The 21,813-nt window shown below is 44.0% G+C and overlaps 1 protein-coding gene across 2 annotated transcripts; it reads right to left on the bottom strand.

Moving 5' to 3' along the window:
* Positions 1-212: 212 nt before the first annotated feature.
* LOC138929883 (melanoma-associated antigen B3-like) lies at positions 213-21,785 on the bottom strand. 2 transcript variants are annotated; one of them, XM_070289574.1, is made up of 2 exons: positions 21,667-21,785; positions 213-1,735 (listed from the first exon to the last, which is right to left on the bottom strand). In XM_070289574.1, exon 2 carries the CDS (start codon positions 1,680-1,682, stop codon positions 633-635), a length of 1,050 nt encoding a protein of 349 aa, XP_070145675.1. In that variant the 5' UTR covers positions 1,683-1,735; positions 21,667-21,785; the 3' UTR covers positions 213-632. The 2 variants fall into 2 exon arrangements, with proteins under 2 accessions (XP_070145675.1, XP_070145676.1); XM_070289575.1 differs by lacking the exon at positions 21,667-21,785 and adding an exon at positions 2,893-3,091.
* Between the last annotated feature and the right edge of the window lie 28 nt (positions 21,786-21,813).

The raw sequence follows: 21,813 nt of genomic DNA, 5'->3' as shown, positions 1-21,813 counted from the left end.
TTCCCAAGGCCCACCGCTACCTTGCATCAGGGAATTCACATTTGACTGCTGTCATGTCACCATTTCCTCTACATGACAGCTGCCTCTCGACTCTGTAACTTTATGGTCAGTGGCTAGATCTTTTTCTCAGCTCTCCAAGTACTAGCATGGAGCATAGTATGAGCAGAGGCTCAGTTCATGTTTGGGGAATAAATGAGCCTGTGAGCATGAGGTTGAAATTATTAGAATTTATTTCAACACTTTGAATTAACCAGGCATATACCAACCATCTTCCTTTTCCTCTAGTTCTTGATCCCACATATTTTACTAGTTTTTTGTATTTTCAAGGAAATAACATATTGCAATGCCATGTTATCTTTCACTGGCTTACTAAATAAGATGGAGGCTTCCCCATTTGCTTTACACAACAGAAAAACTCTTATCCTTAAGACCAACAAAAAATGGTTAAGTGTGACTGATGAATCTGTAAACATATGCTAGATAAGCTTTCATTTAGGAGCAACATTTGAAAAGTAGCAAGAACATAAAAACACAGGTTTATATCTCAATTCCCCATACAGAACAGGAACACCAAGGTATTTTACACTGTGAACCCTCGGTGAGGTCCAGTCCTATACTTCTTGGAACACTGACTACTCTCTTGAGCCACAAAGTGCAGAATTTGCCTCAGCTTCACTAGGTGTGGAAGGAACTGCTGGAGGAACACTGGGACATCCGTTGGCTTGGGCCCTCTCTTCCTCATCTTTCAAGGCCTCTTCATACCAAAAGTGGAAGGCACTGGGATCCAAATGGTTAATCCTGGCCAGGAACTCCAGGACTCTCATCTTGCTTGTTTCAGCGTGTGCTCTCGGACCCCACAGGAACTCATAGCATGCTGGATCGCTGCCCGGCACTTGCCGATATTCCAAATACTTCAGCTGCACCAAATCTTGGGTGATGAGCTTCTTGGGCTCCCCAAATATGAAGTGCCTCTTCCCAGCATAGATATTCATCTTACTCAGGAAATCCCAGATGTATTCCTCTGTGGCGCAGTTGCCCTTCATGAAGATCACACCCAGGAGATTCATCAGGAGACCGGTCTTGGGAAAACCCCTGCCACGGTGCACGATCCCATTGCGGGGGAGACTCATCTTGCTGACAAGGACATAAGAATGTTTGGCAGTGTTGTCTTTCTTCACGTCAATACCAAATACCACCTCCATGCTGTCAGAAGCTCTTTTGAGGATCCTGAGGAATCGATTGTGGTACTTTTTATCGATAATCTTCAGCATATTCACTTTCCTAATGGGCTTTCTCGTCTTATACATGCGTAACAGGAACTGCACCAACAGATTTGTCGGCCTGGTTAGTGAGTGTTTTCCAGACCGCACATTGGAGACAGGGGCAAGAGAGGAATTGTGTGTTTTCCCAGTTTCCCCAATGGCTCTTTTGGATGATCTTGTGGGAGAAACACTTGCAGGCACAGGGGTGGTGGTCAGGGCCCCCCGAGGACGCTTGAGATGGTTACCAGACCTAGCACCGGACCTTCCCTTAGCATCAACCCCAGGACCAGGATTGGAGGAAGAAGAGAGTGCTTCCATCGTGGTGGCAGTGACCTGAGCGCCCCTCAGATCCTGGGTGCCATGCTGAGCCTGGCGGTGTTTGTCACAGGTGTGGAGCTTACTCTTCTTACCCCGAGGCATGGTGACTGTCGTCAGGGACAACAGGCAGGAGTGCAGGTAGAACAGCACGTGATCTGGGCAGAGAGGAGAGAGGGTGAAAGGGTGTGAGCGGCTGTGGCAGGGAGGCACCAATTTACTTTTAAGAAGGCCCACTCTGCAGGTTTCCACGTGGGCACTGCTCTGCGAACCCAGAGGACTTCTTTTCTGATCGCTCTGTCCTCTGAAAACTCTGTCAAAATAATTAAGGTGAGACTCAGGCTTCAGCCTGCCAGCCCTGCCTGCTGCCTCCTGAGGCTGAGGAGCAGTGGCCAGTCTAGTCCTTCTGGACAGCCCCCTCCATTCTGAAAGGTGGGGGGTCCTCTCAGTTCATATTCAGGACAATCGCACCAACTTTTGGCAGGCACAGGGCCCCCTCCTCTGTGCAGCTCTAAGCTTATACCCCAGAGCCTGGTCCTCATCTTCCTGTGATACCTGAAGAAGTGAAGAGGTACCTCAGCCTAGTGTCCCTGGCAGGGGGCACCCACAGCATTCAGCTCTAGGGAACTCTGTCCTGGGCTCACTGGGGTTTTCCGTCCTCTTTCAGGGTCTTTCCTTGGCTCTAGGTAGAGCCTGGGACACCCGTGTCTGCTGCCCTGGTGTACCTCCTCTCAGACAAAGGCTCTCACCAATCCCATACCATCAGAAGTGAGGGTTCCCATACACCTGACTTCCATGCCTGGGCTTCTCAGTGCTGCACGGCAGGTGGGGGTGGTGCAGAGGGTACTCTCTATTGATTCCCCTGTTGGTGGGTGAGTGCAATCATCAGTTCTTTCAGGGTCCTCATCCTGACTCCTTTGAAGCCCTGGGCCTCCTACCTTGGCATAATTGAGGTCATTCACTTAGTCCAACACCCTCACTTCTCTGAACTCTCCAGACAGAAGTTAGAAGACTGCTTATCTTCACAGATACTCTAGACATGGAAAAGGGCCAAAATTTATGAGAACTTAAGTTCAGTCAGTGTCCGCCTTAGTCCTTGCTCAGGTCTGGGTAGAACTCAGGACTCCTCCCAATAACCTGCGTAGCTCAGTCTCAGAGCAAAGTCCTGAATTCCCCGAGTCCCTGGAGGGGCAAAGTCAGGGTGCTACATACGTGACTACCCCCTCGCTGGAGCATCCCAGATACATAAGCACTCTGCTTTGTGATACCACCCTTAAATGGGGAGGGGCCCCCGATCAGTACTTAGGGCACTCACATCACTGCAGTCAGGACCGAGGTATCCTCCATCTGCAAGCAGGGGCTACTCCTGACCAAAGCCATCCCATCCCTGAGGTTTCCTGGGCCAAATTCAATTTGATGGCTCTGCTGGGGCTTCCCAGGGCCTACAGCAGCAGCAGCCCTCTTTGTTATGGGCTGAGTGGCCCCTGCCTCAATTCCGATTCAGTCTTCACCTCAACTCTGGACCAGCGCTGGGAATCCACCCTCCACCGGCCAGAGGCCAGGCCCTCAAACTTAAGTCCTTACTTCCTGGAAACTGTAGATGGGAAGTGAGGATGACTCATATCCGGCCATGACGCTCAGGGTCTCAGATAGCTGCTAGCAGGGGAGCTGTGTGAAGGCCGAGGGGCAGGGGTGGGGAGGTATGTTTTTACGGTCCTCATTCGGAGTCCCCTTCTTCATCTATCAGACCCGACACACCTCCATCACCTAAAATGTGTCCACAAGCCTCCAAACAAAGCTTCACCTCCTAGAGTTCGGCAGGGGAGAAGTCCGGGAATTGAGCACCTCAGTACCGCTTTGTGTCACCATCTTAACTGCCCAGTACCCCGTTAGCACTTGGGGCTCTCCCAGTGACTAGAGTTAGGGCCTAGGTTTCCTTCATTCCCAAAATCAAGTAATCTCTTAGATCTTAAAGAATCTCTTAGATCAAGATTTACCAAAGAAGTAAGCCTAACAGTTTTGTAGGAACCGTCCCCTGCCAACCACAGAGGCGAGACTTTGTGGATTTCGTTTTGTTACAGGAGGGGTAATGGTCCCTTGACTCCACATTCAGGTCCTCACCTTGCCTACAGGTCAGTCCTGGGAATCCACTCTCTTCCAAAGGAACACCCTGAACAGAAGTCCGAGCTCCCCGCCACCAGCACGAATTGTGGGGGGAGCCACTTCCAGCTAAGGCTGCCCTGTGCAGGATCTCTGAGGGATGATGGCAGGGGCAGGGCTCTGTGGGGACCCCATTGTTCAGTGTTCAGCTGTCCGTGGGTCATCGCTTAGGGTCCTCCATGTACCATCTATCAGGGCCCAGGAACCCTTGCTCTATGGACTTGAGTCCTCTTGCCCTCAAAGCCCTAGCCTCCCCAAATCCCTAGAGGGGAGTCAGGTCACGTCTCTGAGCATCTCTCCTTGACAGGAGGGGCACCACTCTGTGAGCCTTCCTCCTTGGTGGGAGAGACCCTCTCATTAGCACCGATGGTCCTCACCTTCACTGTGGTGATGGCCAAGGCACCCACCTCTGCAGAACTGGAGTTTGACCCTGACAGAGAAGCCCTTCCCTCCCTGAGACCAGACAGAAATGAGGAGGCTTCCCATCCCTATAACTCTGCCTGGAGCCTCTGGGGTTAAGAATAGGGGTAGGGGTGTGTAAAGCCTCCTTATTTGTGGGTCTAGTGACACTTCTTTCTTCACTCAGGGACCTCACCATGGTCCTGGTCAGTCCTAGGACTTGACCCTCCAACCTGAGATTCTCCCTCTGCTGAACTGAGGCCATTCTTCTTAGACTGAGACTTTGACCTCACAGAGAACTATAAGGCTTATAAGAGGGAATGTCCTGTCTGGGCATTCTAGGCCTGAGAGCAAGTTTGGGCAGGTCTCTGAATGACCTGTATTTTAGAGTTGTTGTCTCTCCAGTCCTCACTCATGGAGGCCCTCTTTTTGTCTATCTCTTTTATTAAACGATTCTTGGGGAACACCACATCCCGGCAAACTCTTGAACAGTGTCCGTAATGCAAACTTACAGTTCCATGTTCCAGACTAGACCTGAGATGGGGAAAATAACACAGAAAGCACGGGGCAGGATAGGGTGCACTCTCAGAGAAAAATGCTGTTCCATCCTTTTCAAAAGCCAGAGACTTTTGAGACTTGTTTTAATTGATTTACAGGCATACTTTTAAAACATTGTACTTCATTTAATCATGCTTCATGGTATTGTGCTTCGTTACAAACTTAAAGTTTGCGTAACCCTGCATTGAACATATCCACGGCACCATTTTTCCAAAACCGAGTGTTCACTTGGGGTCCCTGTTCCACATATTGTTAATTCTTTAAATATTTTAAACTCTTTCCTTATTTTATTTCTTATGGAGCTCTGATCAGTTGTCTTTCTTACTAAGTAACTCTCTTATATATGTAAATTAAGCTATATACATTTTTTAGAGATTTTCTAGTAAGTGTATACAATAGGATTAACAACGTTTATAAACATGGGAATCCCCCAAATTCCTGTGATTTACTTTATGGTCATATTCACTTCATTGCAGTGATCTATAACCCAACCCACCATATCTGAGATATACGCACACTTCTAAAGGAAAGGAGCCAGATGGCTTTGAGCTATTCTAATTGAGCTTATCTGACACCACATAGAGAGATAATCTTATTGTCACTATCATCTGTTTCTCCTCCTCACTGCTGTCATTTACTGAGGTAGCCTTCAAGGCTTTGTGCCTAAAGAAGTGTACTGGAATATATCCAGAGTCCTTACTTTTATCCCAATATACATTTGAGTGTTAAACAACACAAGCTCTGCTTAGGGTCAAGAGGAGTGTAACAGTGTGGGATCTAGAGGAATTCAGAGAGGAATCTAACTCCAGGCCTATCAGTCACTAGTGTCCCCAGCAAGGGCTCGCTGCCTGATGCACATAGAAGCCAATACTATGGAACAGGCTTTTGAGAGAAAAACTAATCCAACATGGAGTAGCAAGAAGACACGACGCAGGGCTCTCAAATCTGTCTCCTCAATCTAGAGTTTGAGGTAAAATTAAAGGGTTTAGGGGAACTGCAAACTTGGAAGCTAATTGGCTAGTCTTGAATTAGTTCATGTAAGCTATTCATGCTGCTAGAAGTCAGATTTTCCATACTGAAGGACGTCATACAGTTCTCCCATGGCAACATTCCTACTCTCAGAGTTTCACAGACTGAGCCCTCTTGGTTCGGGGGTCATCCTGAAAACAGGGGCTCCCTTTTGCACATGCCTGGTGCTGCCTCTAAAAATAACTCGAGGTTTCATTAACCAGCAACCTGTTTTAAGGAAGCAAAACAAGTTTAAGTTGGTCGATGTTTTATGTTTCAATCCCCCCACCCATCTCTCTTTGTACATTCTTCAATCTTATGGGAAATCATCCTCAATTTGGTTAATGATTCTCAAATATTGTACAAAATGATAATCCCAGGTCTCAAATCTTTGTACCCACCAGACTGGAGTATTATATAAGCACTGACAAGGTTGGATTCATGGGTATTTAAGTAAGGTAATTATCATAGATTTAACTTCCTTCACATGTCTCTTTATATGCTATAAAGTTTGGAGTTTTGGTGCCTGGATGGACTTATATTACTGTTGGGTTAGCTGTCCTGGCTCTTCCTGGCCACTCATCAGCCCAAACTGAGCTCTGCAGTTGAATGACCAATTTCTTCCACTGTTCAGTTCGGTTCAGTTCAGTCAGTCAGTCATGTTCGACTATTTGCAACTCCATAGACTGCACTTCCACGTAGTGCTCAAAATAGTTTACATTTTGGCCAGCAAACAGAGCCTGGACCAACTGCCTTTAACCAATGCTTGATGCTTCTTCCCAGCCTTCATGGATTGCAGTCGACCTCAACCAGCACTCTTATCAGGAGCTTGAGGTCTCTGGATGAGGCAGAAATGTTGGCTTCCCCTGGAAAACCCCTGCATTCATGGGAGCTGTAGGAAAGCCATCAGGGCTTGTCTATCTGTGGCTCAGAGTGCTTTGTTCCTTTCTAGGGAGAAAATGGGCAAACTAGAGGCATCACCCCTTAATTTAGGACCCAATTCCATCTCCTAGTTTGGTTTCTGGGAAGAGTTGGCTGTATGAATTCCCTAGAGAAACCACTGAGAAGAATGGACAGTCTGAAGGTGACTAGCTTGGATCTGAGGGTTCACTTAAAGAACCCTGAAAATTTTTCCATTATATGTGGCTGTCAAACTGTAGCTTGAGAGCCAAGTGTGCTACCCAGCTTCCAAGGAATCTGTCCCACCATTTTCAGGACTGGAGCCCATTTGGTCAGAGGCTCCTAATATTTCCACCCTGCCATGTGCTGAAGGCATGCTTGTCTACTGAAGATGGGCATATGCACGCTTAGACTCTGTCTCACCCTCTACCTTGAAAAACTTACCTAGTGAGGCAGAAGGTGAAAGAGTGATTGCATCATGTTGAAGAAAGTGAAAGAGGAAGCTGTCTTAAACTCTGGCTGAGTTTGAGAGAACAATTCAGGGCCACACATGTTTAAACAATGATTTCCTCACTTCCTTTCTGAGCATGCTGGGGTTTAATCTTTCTGGTAGATGACCAAAACATTTTACCACTCCAGCAGAGATCACACACAGACAAGCAAATCTAGATATCTGGGCAATTTCCTGGGGAAACACATTCAACCCAAGGCCTCTATGTAGCCCATTACCTTTAAGACCAGAACCAATGGTTATTTCTCCTGGCAAAATTTCATTTTTAACATCACGCACACACATTTATAAGCAGTTCAATGCTATCTCCCCGCTATTCTGGCTCATACAGAAGAGGACTAGACTTTTTAGTGAGGAAATACCAGAATGTGTCCAATTGTATGAAATTCCTTTAACCAGGGCTCAGGGTATGTTCTTATGGCAGGGGGGCCACATTTTCCTGTTTTACACTCCCTCATTTTACCTCTATGCTCTCACCACACCAAGGTAATCAGGGCTGATTTCATTAAGAATGTACTTGTGTGAAATTCAAAGGATCATAAAAGACTACTACAGACAACTATATGCAAATAAAATGGATAACCTAGAAGACATAGTTTCTTAGAGAGGTACAACCTTCCAAGACTGAACAAGGAAGAAATAGAGAATGTAAGCAGACCAATTACAAGTACTGAAACAGTGACTTAACAATTTCCAATATCCAAAAGTCCAGGACCACATGGTTTCACAGATGAATTCTATCAAACAGAGAAGAGTTATTACCTATCAATCTCAAAGTCTTCCAAAAAATGGCAGAGGAAGGAACACTCCCAAACTTGTTCTATGAGGCCACCATCACCCTGATAGCAAAATCAGACAAAGATTCACCAAAAAAGGAAATTACAGGCCAATGTCACTAAAGAACATAGATGTAAAAATCCTGAACAGAATACTTGCAAACCAAAAATGCCAGTCTCTTCAGTAAGTGCTACTGTGAAAATTGGGCAGCTACATGGAAAACAATGAAGGGTAGTTCATTCAGGGTAGTTTTCCATTCCAGGCTTAAGCCTCTCAAGTTTGAGACCCAGCATCTGAGGGTCTGACCCCTATTCAGTGTTTCCACAGCCTCCCTGGTGGGCTCGCCATGTAGCCTAACTTAAAACTACCTTCCACTGCCAGACTTTTATTGCCCTAAAGTCTCCAAGTGCCTTGCCTCAGTGTATTTACACTAGGTGCCTCATGAGGAAGCCCTAAATCCCCTCACCTCCTTACACCTCATTTTTATTGGGCCGCTAGATCTCAGGTCACCAGCTACTTTATATGAATGCTGCTCTTAGACTCTAGAATTCTATAAGAAGGGGTTGAATTTAGTTTTCTTAGCATCCTCAAAACTACCCAGAAGGCTTCCAAAGAGCAGATGCTAAGTTCATATTTGAACAACTATAGTGCAAGTGTGCAAGAAAGCAATTTTACTGGGATTTCACTTCTCTCATATTCTTAAATAAGCTAAGCCAATCCAGGTAAATAAACTTCAATTTTACAAAGAAAGACTAAAACAAATAAAACAAACCAAGAAGTGATTACCTCTTAGGATTTTTTTCTATATCTGATGATCACACAGACCTCACTGTGGAAAAATTTCCATTTTCAGGAAAAAAATCCATATTCTAATATCATGTTGTCTTATTCCAAATGACAAGAAACGATTCAAGGATTTCAGTCTGTGCTATGTACTATGAAAATTCTTATTTTTCAACTTGATAATCTGCGGTACATGTGGGAACTGTGCCATTAGTATACTTGGACTCTGAATCTAAACACATCTTTAACTAAAAGGAACAACATTTAAACACAGAAAAAATAAGAAAAATCTGCAATTTGCGCATATTGTATAGGAAAACAATTATGTTTTATGCTGAATTTCCATGAGCCCCACCGTGGTCCTCTGCTAGTTGGAAGATTGCCTGCTTTCTGGAAATATAATGTGAAGTATCTGCTCAGACTTCACTAGGGGTGGGAGGAGCTTTGGACATGCTCCGGAAAGTGCACTGGCCCTGGCACCATAGGAGCCTGGCTGCAGCTCCGGCTCTGGCTCTCTCTTTCAGCTCTCAAAGCCTCTTCATACCAGAACGGGAAGGCGCTGGACTTGGTATCATTGACATTAGCCCCAAACTCCCACATTCTTTTATATATCTATATCTATCATGGAAGCATCCCTTATTAGTTTACAAAATTGTACTCATCCCTTTTAATAGCTTCGTAGTACTCCACTCTGTGGATATATCATGTTGCCTCAATTAACATATGCATGGACATTTACGTATTTTCATATGGTTGTGGATGTCTCTTCAGGGTTAATTTCTGAAAACACTGAATTACTGGCTCAAGTGTAAAAGCATATTTAATTTTACATTACTAAATTGTATTTATGCTGTAATCTCATCCTTAGACATATAGCTCTCAAAGAATGAGATCAGTATATTCTCTAACACCATATACAAAAGTAAATGGAAAATGGACTAAAGACCTAGCTATAAGAATGGAAACCGTAAAACTCTTAAAAGATAATATGAGCAGAACACTCTTTGACATAAATCATAACAATATTCTTTTTGGATCTTTCTCCTAAAGCTAGGGAAATAAAAGCAAAAATAAATAAATGGGTGGTAATTAAAGTTAAAAGCTTTTGCACAGCAAAGGAAACCATCAACAAAATGAAAAGCCAACCTACTATATGGGAGAAAATATTTGCCAATGATATCACCAATAAGGGGTTAATATCCAAAATATATAAACAGTTTATACAACAGTTAAAAAAATCAAGAAAAAGATGGGCTGCTGCTGCTGCTAAGTCGCTTCAGTCATGTCCAACTCTGTGCGACCCCATAGACGGCAGCACACCAGGCTCCCCCGTCCCTGGGATTCTCCAGGCAAGAACACTGGAGTGGGTTGTCATTTCCTTCTCCAATGCATGAAAGTGAAAAGTGAAAGTGACGTTACTCAGTCCTGTCTGACTCTTAGCGACCCCATGGACTGCAGCCCACCAGGTTCCTCCGTCCATGGGCAGAAGACGTAAATACACATTTTTCCAAAGAAGACATACAAATGGCCGAGAGGCACATGAAAAGATGTTCAACATTATTAATCATCATATGAATACAAATTAAACCCACAATGAGGTATTATCTTACACCTATCAGAAGGCTATCATCCCAAAGGAAGAGAAGTCACAAATGCTGGTGAGCATGTGGACAAGATCTGTACACTGTTGGTGCGAATGTCAATTGGTGCAGCCACCATGGATAACAGTAAGGAGGGCCCTCAAAATCTAAAAACAGACCAAACAAATGACCCAGCAATCCCACTCCTGGGTGTATATCTGAAAAAAAAAAATAACCCACTAATTTGGATGGTCTCTGTCAGGTACTCGATGCTTGTCTGAGTCTAAGTGTTTCCACTGCTCGTGTCCCCTTCCCCTCCAGCCTCATCTACCCTCTGCCAGGGAGCCCTCCCCAGTCCAACCTCCCTGGTTATTAAGAAGGCACCTGTGTCTGGCAGAGCCAGTGTGAGATGAAGAGATAGTCCTTCCCAGCCACCAGATAATCAGGAGGTTTAGCCGGACGTTTGAGCGCACACTGAGACAGTGAGGAGTCAGACAAAAAGCACAGACTGTGGCACTGAAATGGATTAATAAGGAACTTAGTGATGTGGCCAGTGACCGTCCAGCACAATATTCTGCAGGTCCAGTTGGGGATGATACATTTCACTGGCAAAGCACAATTACGAAAAAGAATGGCAGCCCATATCGAAGCAGTGTATTCTCTCTGACAATTCCTTCCCCTAAAGACTACCCATTCACACTACCTAAGGTTGCTTTTGCAACAGAATTTATTGTCCAGACATGAACACTAATGGCGGCACTTGGTTTGCTACTCTAAGATCACTGTGGTCTCTTGCTTTCATGATTTCTAGAGTTCTGGTGTCCATTTGTCCCCTGCTATGCAATCAGAACCCAGATGATAGCCTCCCCAGTACCAGAGGTTGCATAGATCTATAAAACAGAAATAAGTACAAAATAATATTTCAGGAATGTACTCAGAAGTATGCCATGTGATGCTACCTTAAAAGTTAGAATAACCTGCATTAACACGTGAATAAACTTTCAGTTCAGTTCAGTTCAGTTGCTCAGTTGTGTTCAACTCTTTGCAACCCCATGAATCGCAGCACGCCAGGCCTTCCTGTCCATCACCAACTCCTGAAGTTCACTCAAACTCATATTCATCAAGTTGTTGATGCCATCCAGCGATCTCATCATCTGTTGTCCCCTTCTCCTCCTGCCCCCAATCCCTCCCAGCATCAGAGTCTTTTCCAATGAGTCAACTCTTCGCATGAGGTGGCCAAAGTACAGGAGTTTCAGCTTTAGCATCATTCCTTCCAAAGAACACCCAAGATGATCTCCTTTAGGATGGACTGGTTGGATCTCCTTGCAGTCCAAAGGACTCTCAAGAGTCTTCTCCAACACTACAGTTCAAAAGCATCAATGCTTCAGCGCTCAACTTACTTTAAATTACTGCTAAAAATGAAAAAAAAATCCCACAAATTCTAAAAGATCCACACACACACAATGGAATATTACTCAGTCATAAAAAAGAATGAACTTTTGCCATTTTCAAGAATGTGGATTGATTGGAAAGTATTATGTTAACTGAAATATGTGAGATAGAGGAAGACAAATGCTGTATAATACCATTTATTTGGAGAATTAAAAAAATAAAACAGACTAAGGAGATGAAGCAGACTCACAGATACAGAGAACAAGCTAGTAGTGGTTACCAGTGGAGAGCAGCAAGGGGGAGGGTAAGGGCAGGGATAGAAGATTAAGTGGTGCAAACTAACATGTATAAAATAGATAAGCTACAAGGATATATTGCAATAAAGGGGATATATCCAATATTTTATAATAACCCAATATTTTATACTTTATGTAAATGGAACATAACCTTTATAAATTGTGAATCACTTTGTTGTGTACCTGAAACATAAAATATTATACATCAACTATGAAAATGAAGTGAAAGTATTAGTTGCTCAGTCTTTGTCCACTCTTTCTGGCCCTAAGGATGGTAGCCCACCAGGCTCCTCTATCAATGGAATTCTCCAAGTAAGAATTACCCACTGGAATGGGTATCCATTCCCTTTTCCAGGGGATCTTCCTGACTAAGTGATCAAACCCTGGTCTCCTACATTGCAGGCAGATTCTTTGCCATCTGAGCCACCAGGGAAGCCCACAACAACTATAACTCACTTTTAAAAAGTGGTGCTGGGAAAACTGGTCAATCACTTATAAAAGAATGAAACTAGATCACTTTCTAACACCATACACAAAAATAAACTCAAAATGGATTAAAGATCTAAATGTAAGACCAGAAACTATAAAACTCCTAGAGGAGAACATAGGCAAAACACTCTCAGACATAAATCACAGCGGATCCTCTATGATCCGCCTCCCAGAATACTGGAAATAAAAGCAAAAATAAACAAATGGGACCTAATTAAAATTAAAAGCTTTTGCACAACAAAGGAAACTTTAAGCAAGGTGAAAAGACAGCCTTCAGAATGGGAGAAAATAATAGCAAATGAAGCAATTGACAAACAACTAATCTCAAAAATATACAAGCAACTTATGCAGCTCAATTCCAGAAAAATTAACCACCCAATCAAAAAATAGGCCAAAGAAATAAATAGACATTTCTCCAAAGAAGACATACAGATGGCTAACAAACACATGAAAAAATGCTCAACAGCACTCATTATCAGAGAAATGCAAATCAAGACCACAATGAGATACCATTTCACACCAGTCAGAATAGCAGTGATCCAAAAGTCTACAAGCAATAAATGCTGGAGAGGGTGTGGAGAAAAGGGAACCCTCTTACACTGTTGGTGGGAATGCAAACTAGTACAGCCACTATGGAGAAAAGTGTGGGGATTCCTTAAAAAACTGGAAATAGAACTGCCTTATGACCCAGCAATCCTACTTCTGGGCATACACACCAAGGAAACCAGAATTGAAAGAGACACATGTACCCCAATGTTCATCACAGCCCTGTTTATAATAGCCAGGACATGGAAACAACCTAGATGTCCATCAGCAGATGAGTGGATAAGAAAGCTGTGGTACATATACCCAGTGGAGTATTACTCAGCCATTAAAAAGAATACATTTGAATCAGTTCTAATGAGGTGGATAAAACTGGAGCCTATTATACAGAGTGAAGTAAGCCAGAAAGAAAAACACCAATACAGTATACTAACACATATATATGGAATTTAGAAAGATGGTAATGATAACCCTGTATGCAAGACAGCAAAAGAGACACAGATGTTTAAAATGGACTTTTGGACCCTGTGGGAGAGGGAAAGGGTGGGATGATTTGAGCGAATGGCATTGAAACATGTATACTATCATGTAAGAAATGCATCACCAGTCTATGTTTGATACAGGATACAGGATGCTTGGGGCTGGTGCACGGGGATGATCCAGAGAGATGATATGGGGTGGGAGGTGTGAGGGGGGTTCAAGATGGGGAACTCATGTACATCCGTGGCTGATTCATGTCAATGTATGGCAAAACCAATACAGTATTGTAGAGCAAAATAAAGTAAAAATAAAAATTAAAAAAAAGGAATATATATATATATATATATATATATATATATATATATATATATATGTATGTATTCTCCCAGGAACTTTCACATATACAATACAGTACTATTAACTATGGGCTTCCTTGGTGGCTCAGTGGTAAAGAATTTGCCTGTTAATGCAGGAGATGAGGGTTTGATTCCTGGGTCGGGAAGATCCCCTGGAGGAGGACATGGCAACTCAATCCAGTATCCTTGCATGGAAAATTCCAAAGACAGAGGAGGCTGGCAAGCTACAATCCATGGGGTTGCAGAGAATAGGAAACGACTTGGCGACTTAACAACAAGAATGATTAACTGCAGTCACCATGCTGTATATTATATCCCTAGGGCTTCTTTATTTTGTTAGTGAAAGTTGTGAATCTTTATGCCATTTGGTCACTTACACCCATTTCATCCATCCTGCAACCTCGTCTTGTGGCAACCGCCAGTCTGCAGCATGATTGACCTAGAGATTATCATACTGATTGAGGTGATTCAGACAGAGAAGGAGAAATATTATATGACATATCTTATATGTATAATTTAAAAAGAGATGATACAAATGAATTTAACTACAAAATAGAAAGACTTTCAGTCTCAGAGAACAAATTTATGGTTGCTACTGGGGAAGGATGTGGGACAGGGATAGTTAGGGGATTTGGGATGGACATGTACACACTGCTATATTTAAAATGAATAAGCCACAAGGATGTACTGTATCACACAGGGAACTCTGCTTAACATAATCTGGCAATATTGATGGAAGTTTGGGGGAGAGTGGATACGTGTATATGTATGGCTGAGTCCCTTCACTGTTCACCTGAAATCTGTCACAATATTGTTAATTTGCAATCCCCCAATACAAAATAAAAAAGCTAAAATTTTACAAAAACTTCCTCCAGTGCAAGGGGTGTGAGTTCAAACCCTGGTTGGGGAATTAAGATCCCATGTGCCACAGAGCAAACCAATCAATAAAATATCATCACAGAAAAAAGTGATGGGGCTCCATGAAAGAAATAATTGATAATCTAGATTTCATTCCCTTTAAACTTCTGCTCTATAAAAATACACCAAGAGAACAAGAAGATGTGTCATAGTCTGGGAGAAAATATTTGCAAAAGACATATCTGATGAAGGCTCTAATCTAAAATATACAAAGAACTCTTAATATTAATAAGAAAAAACACATAATAAAACATGAACAAAAGATATGAATAGACACCTCACCAAGGAAGATACACAGATGGCAAACAAGCATATGAAAAGATGCTCCACATCATATACCATCGGAAGTGAAAGTGAAGTCACTCAGTCGTGTCCCACTCTTTGCGATCTCATGGACTGTAGCCCATCAGGTTTCTCTGTCCATGGGATTTCCCAAGTAAGAATGCTGGAGTGGGTTGCCAATTCCTTCTCCAGGGGATATTCCCAACTCAGGGATCGAACCCGGGTCTTTGGCATTGGGGACAGAAGCTTTATCATGTGAGCCACCAAGGAATCATATACCATTAGGGAACTCCAAATTAAAAAAAAACAAAAAACAAGCAGCTACCACGACATGCCTTTCAGAATGGCCAGCATTCAAAGGACTGACAACACCAAATGCTGGTAAGGATGTGAATCAACAAGAACTCTCATTCCTCGGTGGTGGTGATTCAAAATGGTAGAGCCACTTTGGAAGAAAGTTTGCAAGTTTCTTAGTAAACTATATATATTCAACACTGCTGGTAGGAATGTAAATTGGTGCAGCCAATTTACAGGGAACACAGTATAGCAGTCCCTCAAAAAATCAAAAATAACACATAATACTTTCTGCTATTTCACTACTATCCAAAGGAATTGAAATCAGGACCGCAAAGAGAGCTCTGCACTCCCATGTTCATTGCAGCACTACTCACAATAGCCAAGAAAGGAAAGCAGCCTGGTGTCCAGCGACAGATGAACGGATAAAGAAGATGCAAAATATACATACAATGGAATATCATTCAGCCTAAAAACAGCTAACCTCTCCAGTTATGACAGTGTGGATAAACCTAGAGGACCTTCTGCTACAGTGAAATAAGCCAGACAGAAGGACAAATACTGCATGTCACTTATATGAAGAATCTAAAATGGTCAAAGTCAAAAAAACAGAGAGTAGAGTGGTGGTTGTCATGGTCTATGGGAGGGTGAATGAGAAGGAATTGCAGATTTAGAAAACATTCACAACCTATGCATGAGACAGGGTGCTCAGGGCTGGTGCACTGGGATGACCCTGAGAGACAGGATGGGGAGGGAGGTGGGAGGGGGGTTCATGAAAGGGAACAATGTATACCCATGGCTGATTCATGTCAAGGTATAGCAAAACCCCCTACAGTACTGTAAAGTAGTTAGCCTCCAATTAAAATAAATACATTAAAAGAAATTTAGAAAAACATTCACAACTTAAAAGTTGACAGGTATGTTTTCTTTGGTACAAACTTTTAGGACTTCAACCCAGGAGGCAGCATCTCAAGTAACCCTGAGAGAACTGCTCCAAGGAAGGGAGGGGAGGAGCCAGGTTACATAGAAGTTTTGCAGCAAAGGGTAGGTAGTCTGAATATCAAAAGATTAGGATAAGTGAAGGAAAACCAGATAACCCAGGTTAAGGAATTTAGCACTTTTCCATATATGGAAAAATGCAAGAATCGGAGCTCACTGAAATCATTCCTTTGATATGAACTTCACAAATCTGGGGCCTGTATCCTGTATTTTTACATCCTGTGTTCCCTCAGGGTTCACCATCTGTGGTGGCTGCAACTGTTGATAACTGACACTGTTTATTCACCGATACAGCAGGCAGTATTCCAATTCTCAGTATTAATCAAAAGTTACAAAGTTTAATTATACAAAATGAATAAGGTCTAGGGATCTACTATATAATATAGAGCTTATAGTTAAGAATACTATATTGTACACTCTCTAAGAGGTCAAATCTTAAGGTAAGTGTTCTTATCACAGATACAGAACATAAAGGGTGAGAAGGCATCTGTCAAAATGGCCATCATCAAAAAATCTATACACAATAAATGCTGCAGAGGGTGTGGAGAAAAGGGAACTCTCTTGCATTGTTGGTGGGAATGTAAATTGATACAGCCTCTATGGGCCTCCCTGGTGGCTCAGAGGGTAAAGTGTCTGCCAGCAATGCAGGAGACCTGGGTTTGACCCCTGAGTCAGGAAGATCCCCTGGAGAAGGAAATGGCAACCCACTCCAGTACTCTTGCCTGGAAAATCCCATGGACAGAGAAGCCTGGCAGACTACAGTCCATGGGATCATAAAGAGTTGGACATGACTGAGTGACTTCACTTTCTTTCTTTCTATGGAGAAAAGTATGAAGTTTACTTAAAAATTAGGAATAAAACTACCACATGACCCAACCATCCCACTACTGGGCATAAACCCTTAGGAAACCATAACTGAATAAGACACACACACACACACACACACACACACACAGAGAAGTCAGTCAGTTGTGTCCGACTCTTTATGACCCCATGGATTGTAGCCCACCAGACTCCTCAGTCCATTGGATTTTCCAGGCATGAATAAGACACATGTACTCCAATTATCACTGCAGGACTATTTACAACAGATAGACCACAGAAGCAACCTAGATGTCCATCGACGAATGGATAAAGAAGCTTTGGTACATGTATACAATGAAATACTACTCAGCCATAACAAAGACCATATTTGAGTGAGTTCCAATGTAGTGGGTGAACCTAGGGCCTATTATACAGAGTGAAGAAAGTCAGAAAGAAAAATATAAACATCATATACTGACACATACACATGAAATCTAGGAGACAGCACTGATGAATGTATTTGCGGGGCAGGAAGGAGACGCAGGCATAGAGGACAGACTTGGTGACAAAGGGGTGGAGGAGAGGGAGGGACAAACTGAGAGTAATCCTGAAACATACACATTACCATATGGAACATCAACAGCCAATGGGGATTTGCTGTGTGATGCAGGGAGCTCAAACAGGTGCTCTGTGATAACCTAGAGGGGTGGGAAGGAGTGGGAGGTGGGGGGATGTTCAAGGGGGAGGGGACACATTTATACCTATTGTTGATTCATGTTGATGTATGGCAGAAACCAACACAATATTGTAAAGCAAATATATTTCGATTAAAAATATACTTTAAAAAAGGAAGAGAGGAAAATTGTGAAGATAATGGATATGCTTACAGCATAAACTGTGGTGGTCATTTCACAAGAGTAGACTTTTCTCCAAACTCATCAATAAATTAAATATGTATAGGTTTTTGTATGTCAATCGTATGTTAATAAATTGTCATTTTCTTAAACCAACTAAATAGATGAGGAAGCAATGGAAATAGTGACATACTTCATTTTCTGGGGCTCCAAAATCACTGCAGCTGGTGACCGCAGTCACAAAATTAAAACACGGTTGCTCCTTGGAAGAAAAGTTATGACCAACCTATACAGCATGTTAAAAAACAGAGACATTACTTTGTCAACAAAGGTCTGCTAGTCAAGGCTATGGTTTTTCCAGTAGTCATGTATGGATGTGAGAGTTGGACTGTGAAGAAAGCTGAGCGCTGAAGAATTGATGCGTTTGAACTGTGGTGTTGGAGAAGACTCCTGAGAGTCCCTTGGACTGCAAGGAGATCCAACCAGTCCATCCTCAAGGAAATCAGTTTTGAATATTCTTTGGAAGGACTGATGCTGAAGCAGAAACTCCAATACTTTGGCCACCTGACGTGAAGAACTGACTCATTTGAAAAGTCCCTGATGCTGGGAGGGACTGGGGGCAGGAGGAGAAGGGGACGACAGAGGATGAGATGGTTGGATGGCATCACCGACTCAATGGACATGAGTTTGAGTAAACTCCAGGAGTTGGTGATGGACAGGGAGGCCTGGCATGCTACAGTCTATGGGGTTGCAAAGAGTTGCACACGACTGAGTGACTGAACTGAACTGAAACATACTCTTGGGCTAGTGGTAAAGAATCCAACTACAATGCAGGAGACTCATGGGTTTGATCCCTGAGTTGGGAAGACTCCCTGGAAGAGGAAATGGTAACCCACTGTAGTATTTTGTCTGGGAAATCCCATGGACAGAGGAGCCTGATGGGCCATATTCCACGAGGTGGCAAAGAGTTGGACCCAACTGAGTGACTAAACAGTAAATATACTCTTACCCTATGATCTAGTGGTCATGCTCCTTGGTGTTTAGCCAGATGAGCTGGAAACTTACATCAACACAAAAACCTGCATGCAGTTGTTTATACCAGCTTATCTCATATTTTCCAAAACTTAAAAAGCAACATTGGTGTCCTTCAGCAGGTAATGGGATAAGTAACAGAATACTGTTCAATGCTAAAAATGAATAAGTTTTCAAACCATGAAAAGATATGGAGGAACCTTAGATGTGTATTACTAAAAAAAAAAAAATTATTCTCAAAAAGCTACACACTACATTATTCCAAGTATATGACTTTTGGAAAAAAGCAGAACTATAGAAACAGTAAAAAGACCAATGGTTGCCAGAGGTTGGGGGTCAGGGAGGGAGGGATGAACAGAGGATAGAGAGCTTTTCACTGTTGTGAAACTGCTCTGTGTGACCCTACAAGGGTGGGTGCTGTTGTTAGTCACTCAGTTGTGCCCAACTCTTTGCGACCTCATGGACTGTACCCCACCAGACTCCTCTGTTTATGGGATTTCTCAGGCAAGAATACTTGGTGAGATGGCTATGTCTGCTCTAGGGGATCTTCCCATCCAGGGATTGAACCCATGTCTCTTGCATGGGCAGGTGGAGTCTTTACCACTGACTCACCAGGGAAGCCCATGAGGCTGGATACAAGTCATCATCCATTTGTCTATACTCACAGAGGGTACAATACCAAGAAAGAAGCTAATGTAAGTAAGTGGGCTAGTCTAGGACTTTGTGTGCTAATGATATATAATGTAGCTTCCTAGATTGTAGCAAATGGCTTATTTTGCTGGGGGATGTTGACAGTAGGGGAGGCTGTGCATGTGTCCAGGAGGAAGATATATGGGAACTCTCCATACTTTCTGCCCCATTTTGCTGTCACTCTAAGACTGCTTAAAAAAGTAAACTTAAAAACTAATGGGGCAGGGGTGGTGGCTCAGCCCCATACCCTTCCCTGGGGACTGCAGTCTTGAGTGCAGGGCCAGGCCCTCTTACCCCTCTATCCAAAAGGGGGTGGGCTCCTCAGTCCTCATTCAGTTTGCTTGATCTGGATGCTGGCAGGGCCTGAGGGCTCCACTCTTTTAGGGTCTGAGAACATTTCCTGAGATCCAAAAGGATGTGAGGGTGGTATCCCTTGACCACACCTGCCATGCCATGAGTGACAACTGCATCAGGCAGGTTGAGAACACATATGATGGTGATCCCACTGGGGGTGCTGACTCCATACCCTAAATCTGACTCAGGTGAAGGCCTAAGAATTCCCCCTCTGCTGACCTGAGACCTCCGCCTCAAATCAAGCTCATCACTTTTCTGTTACCCCTGAGAAGGACATGAGGCCAACTCTTTCTGACATTTACAAGGATCTTCCACAGCAACAGGGAAGATTCCGTGAGGTCTCTGGTGATATGGGCTTGGCACGCCTGCTGTCCTTCCTCCAAGCACACCTTAGAAATATTTCTCTACTGACCTGAGCCGGCCAACCTCAGATAAAGGTCTACTGACCTGGGCACCCTCCTACGCGGGAGTCACAAGTCCTCGAGAATCCTGAACGTTAGGTGAGCGACTGCTCAGGCTGAGAACACTGCCTGGGGCATGTTACACTCCCCAACCAACCTATAAGGGGCTCTTTCTCCTCCTTGGTCAGAAGATCTGTGTGAGAGCTCTCAGCAGCAGCCAAGGCCTGGGAGAAATTTTCACCTTCCTGAACTTGGCCCTCGGCACCTACAACACATCTTGAACGTGCTGCGGCACCTACACCAGATCTCGAGCGTGCTGTGCGCCCGACACCAGATCTTTTGCGTACAGCACCTGAAGCAGCACTGGTGGTGCCTTGGGCTCCCTGAGGCCCCTTGGAGGTGCCAGCAGCAGATGAGCTTGAGGGACCGCTCTCTGAATCAGGAGGGGACTAGGAGGTGGTCTCTTCTCCCCCAGATGTGGTAGCCTGATCATGAAGACCCTGGGCCTCAGCCCAGGCCTGGTGACATTTGTCACAAGCACAGTGCTTACTCTTCTGCCCACGAGGCATGATGGCTGTGGTCAGGGACCGCAGGCAGGAGTCTGGGCCAACAGACAGGAGGTTGGGGCACCTGGAGGTTGGAGAATGAGGTGGCATGACCACCTTAAAACTGGGAGATTCTACCTTGGCTTAATCAAAGGCCGCCTCTGCAGGTGTCCTTGAGGACACTGCCCTAGGAACCCACAAGGCCCCTGTTTTCCTGGTCAGCCTGTCCTGACACAATCCCACAGAGGAAGAACAGAGGCCTTACTTTTCATCTGGGTCCTCTCAGCCCTGCTTTGGATTTACTGAGGTGACAGCAGGTGCTGGCAGTGGGGTCCTCTCGGCTCATCTTCAGTATTATCACATCAAGTCCTGGCGGAGCCTGGGCACCCTCCTCTCTGCTACTCTGATGCAGACATTTTAGACCTACACATGATCCAGAAACAAGTGAAGGGATGCTTCAGTCCACCTCCCTCCCAGGGGATACTCTGTGCGGAGAGCTCAGTAGGGTCTTTTCTATCCTGAGTTCACTGGGATTATCATTCATGGTCCTTACCTTGGCTCCTTAACACGTTGGGCACTATTCTCCATTTGCTGACTGGTGGCTGCACCTTCAGACTAGACGTTTCCCCTCCCCTAGACTTGGCATAAAACAGTAAAGGACATATTCAAACTCACAGCCCATACCTGAGATTTCCTAGGCTGAAATCCAAGGGTTGGAATAGACACTCTTGAGTTCTCACTCAGGTTCCTCAACTGAGCTCCTGGTAGACAACCTCCTCTTTCTCCGGAACTGATACCTGTCTGATAGTAAAAGCCAATCACCCTGTGTCC

Source organism: Ovis canadensis, chromosome X (genome assembly GCF_042477335.2).
Source record: "Ovis canadensis isolate MfBH-ARS-UI-01 breed Bighorn chromosome X, ARS-UI_OviCan_v2, whole genome shotgun sequence".
Lineage (NCBI taxonomy): Eukaryota > Metazoa > Chordata > Mammalia > Artiodactyla > Bovidae > Ovis > Ovis canadensis.
Note: the sequence above shows the minus strand (reverse complement) of the source record. Positions and strands in the feature narration are given on the sequence as shown.

Bases quoted from the DNA above. Each gene is read 5' to 3' on its own strand.
- LOC138929883 (XM_070289574.1), bottom strand. From the start codon at position 1,682: ATGCCTCGGGGTAAGAAGAGTAAGCTCCACACCTGTGACAAACACCGC.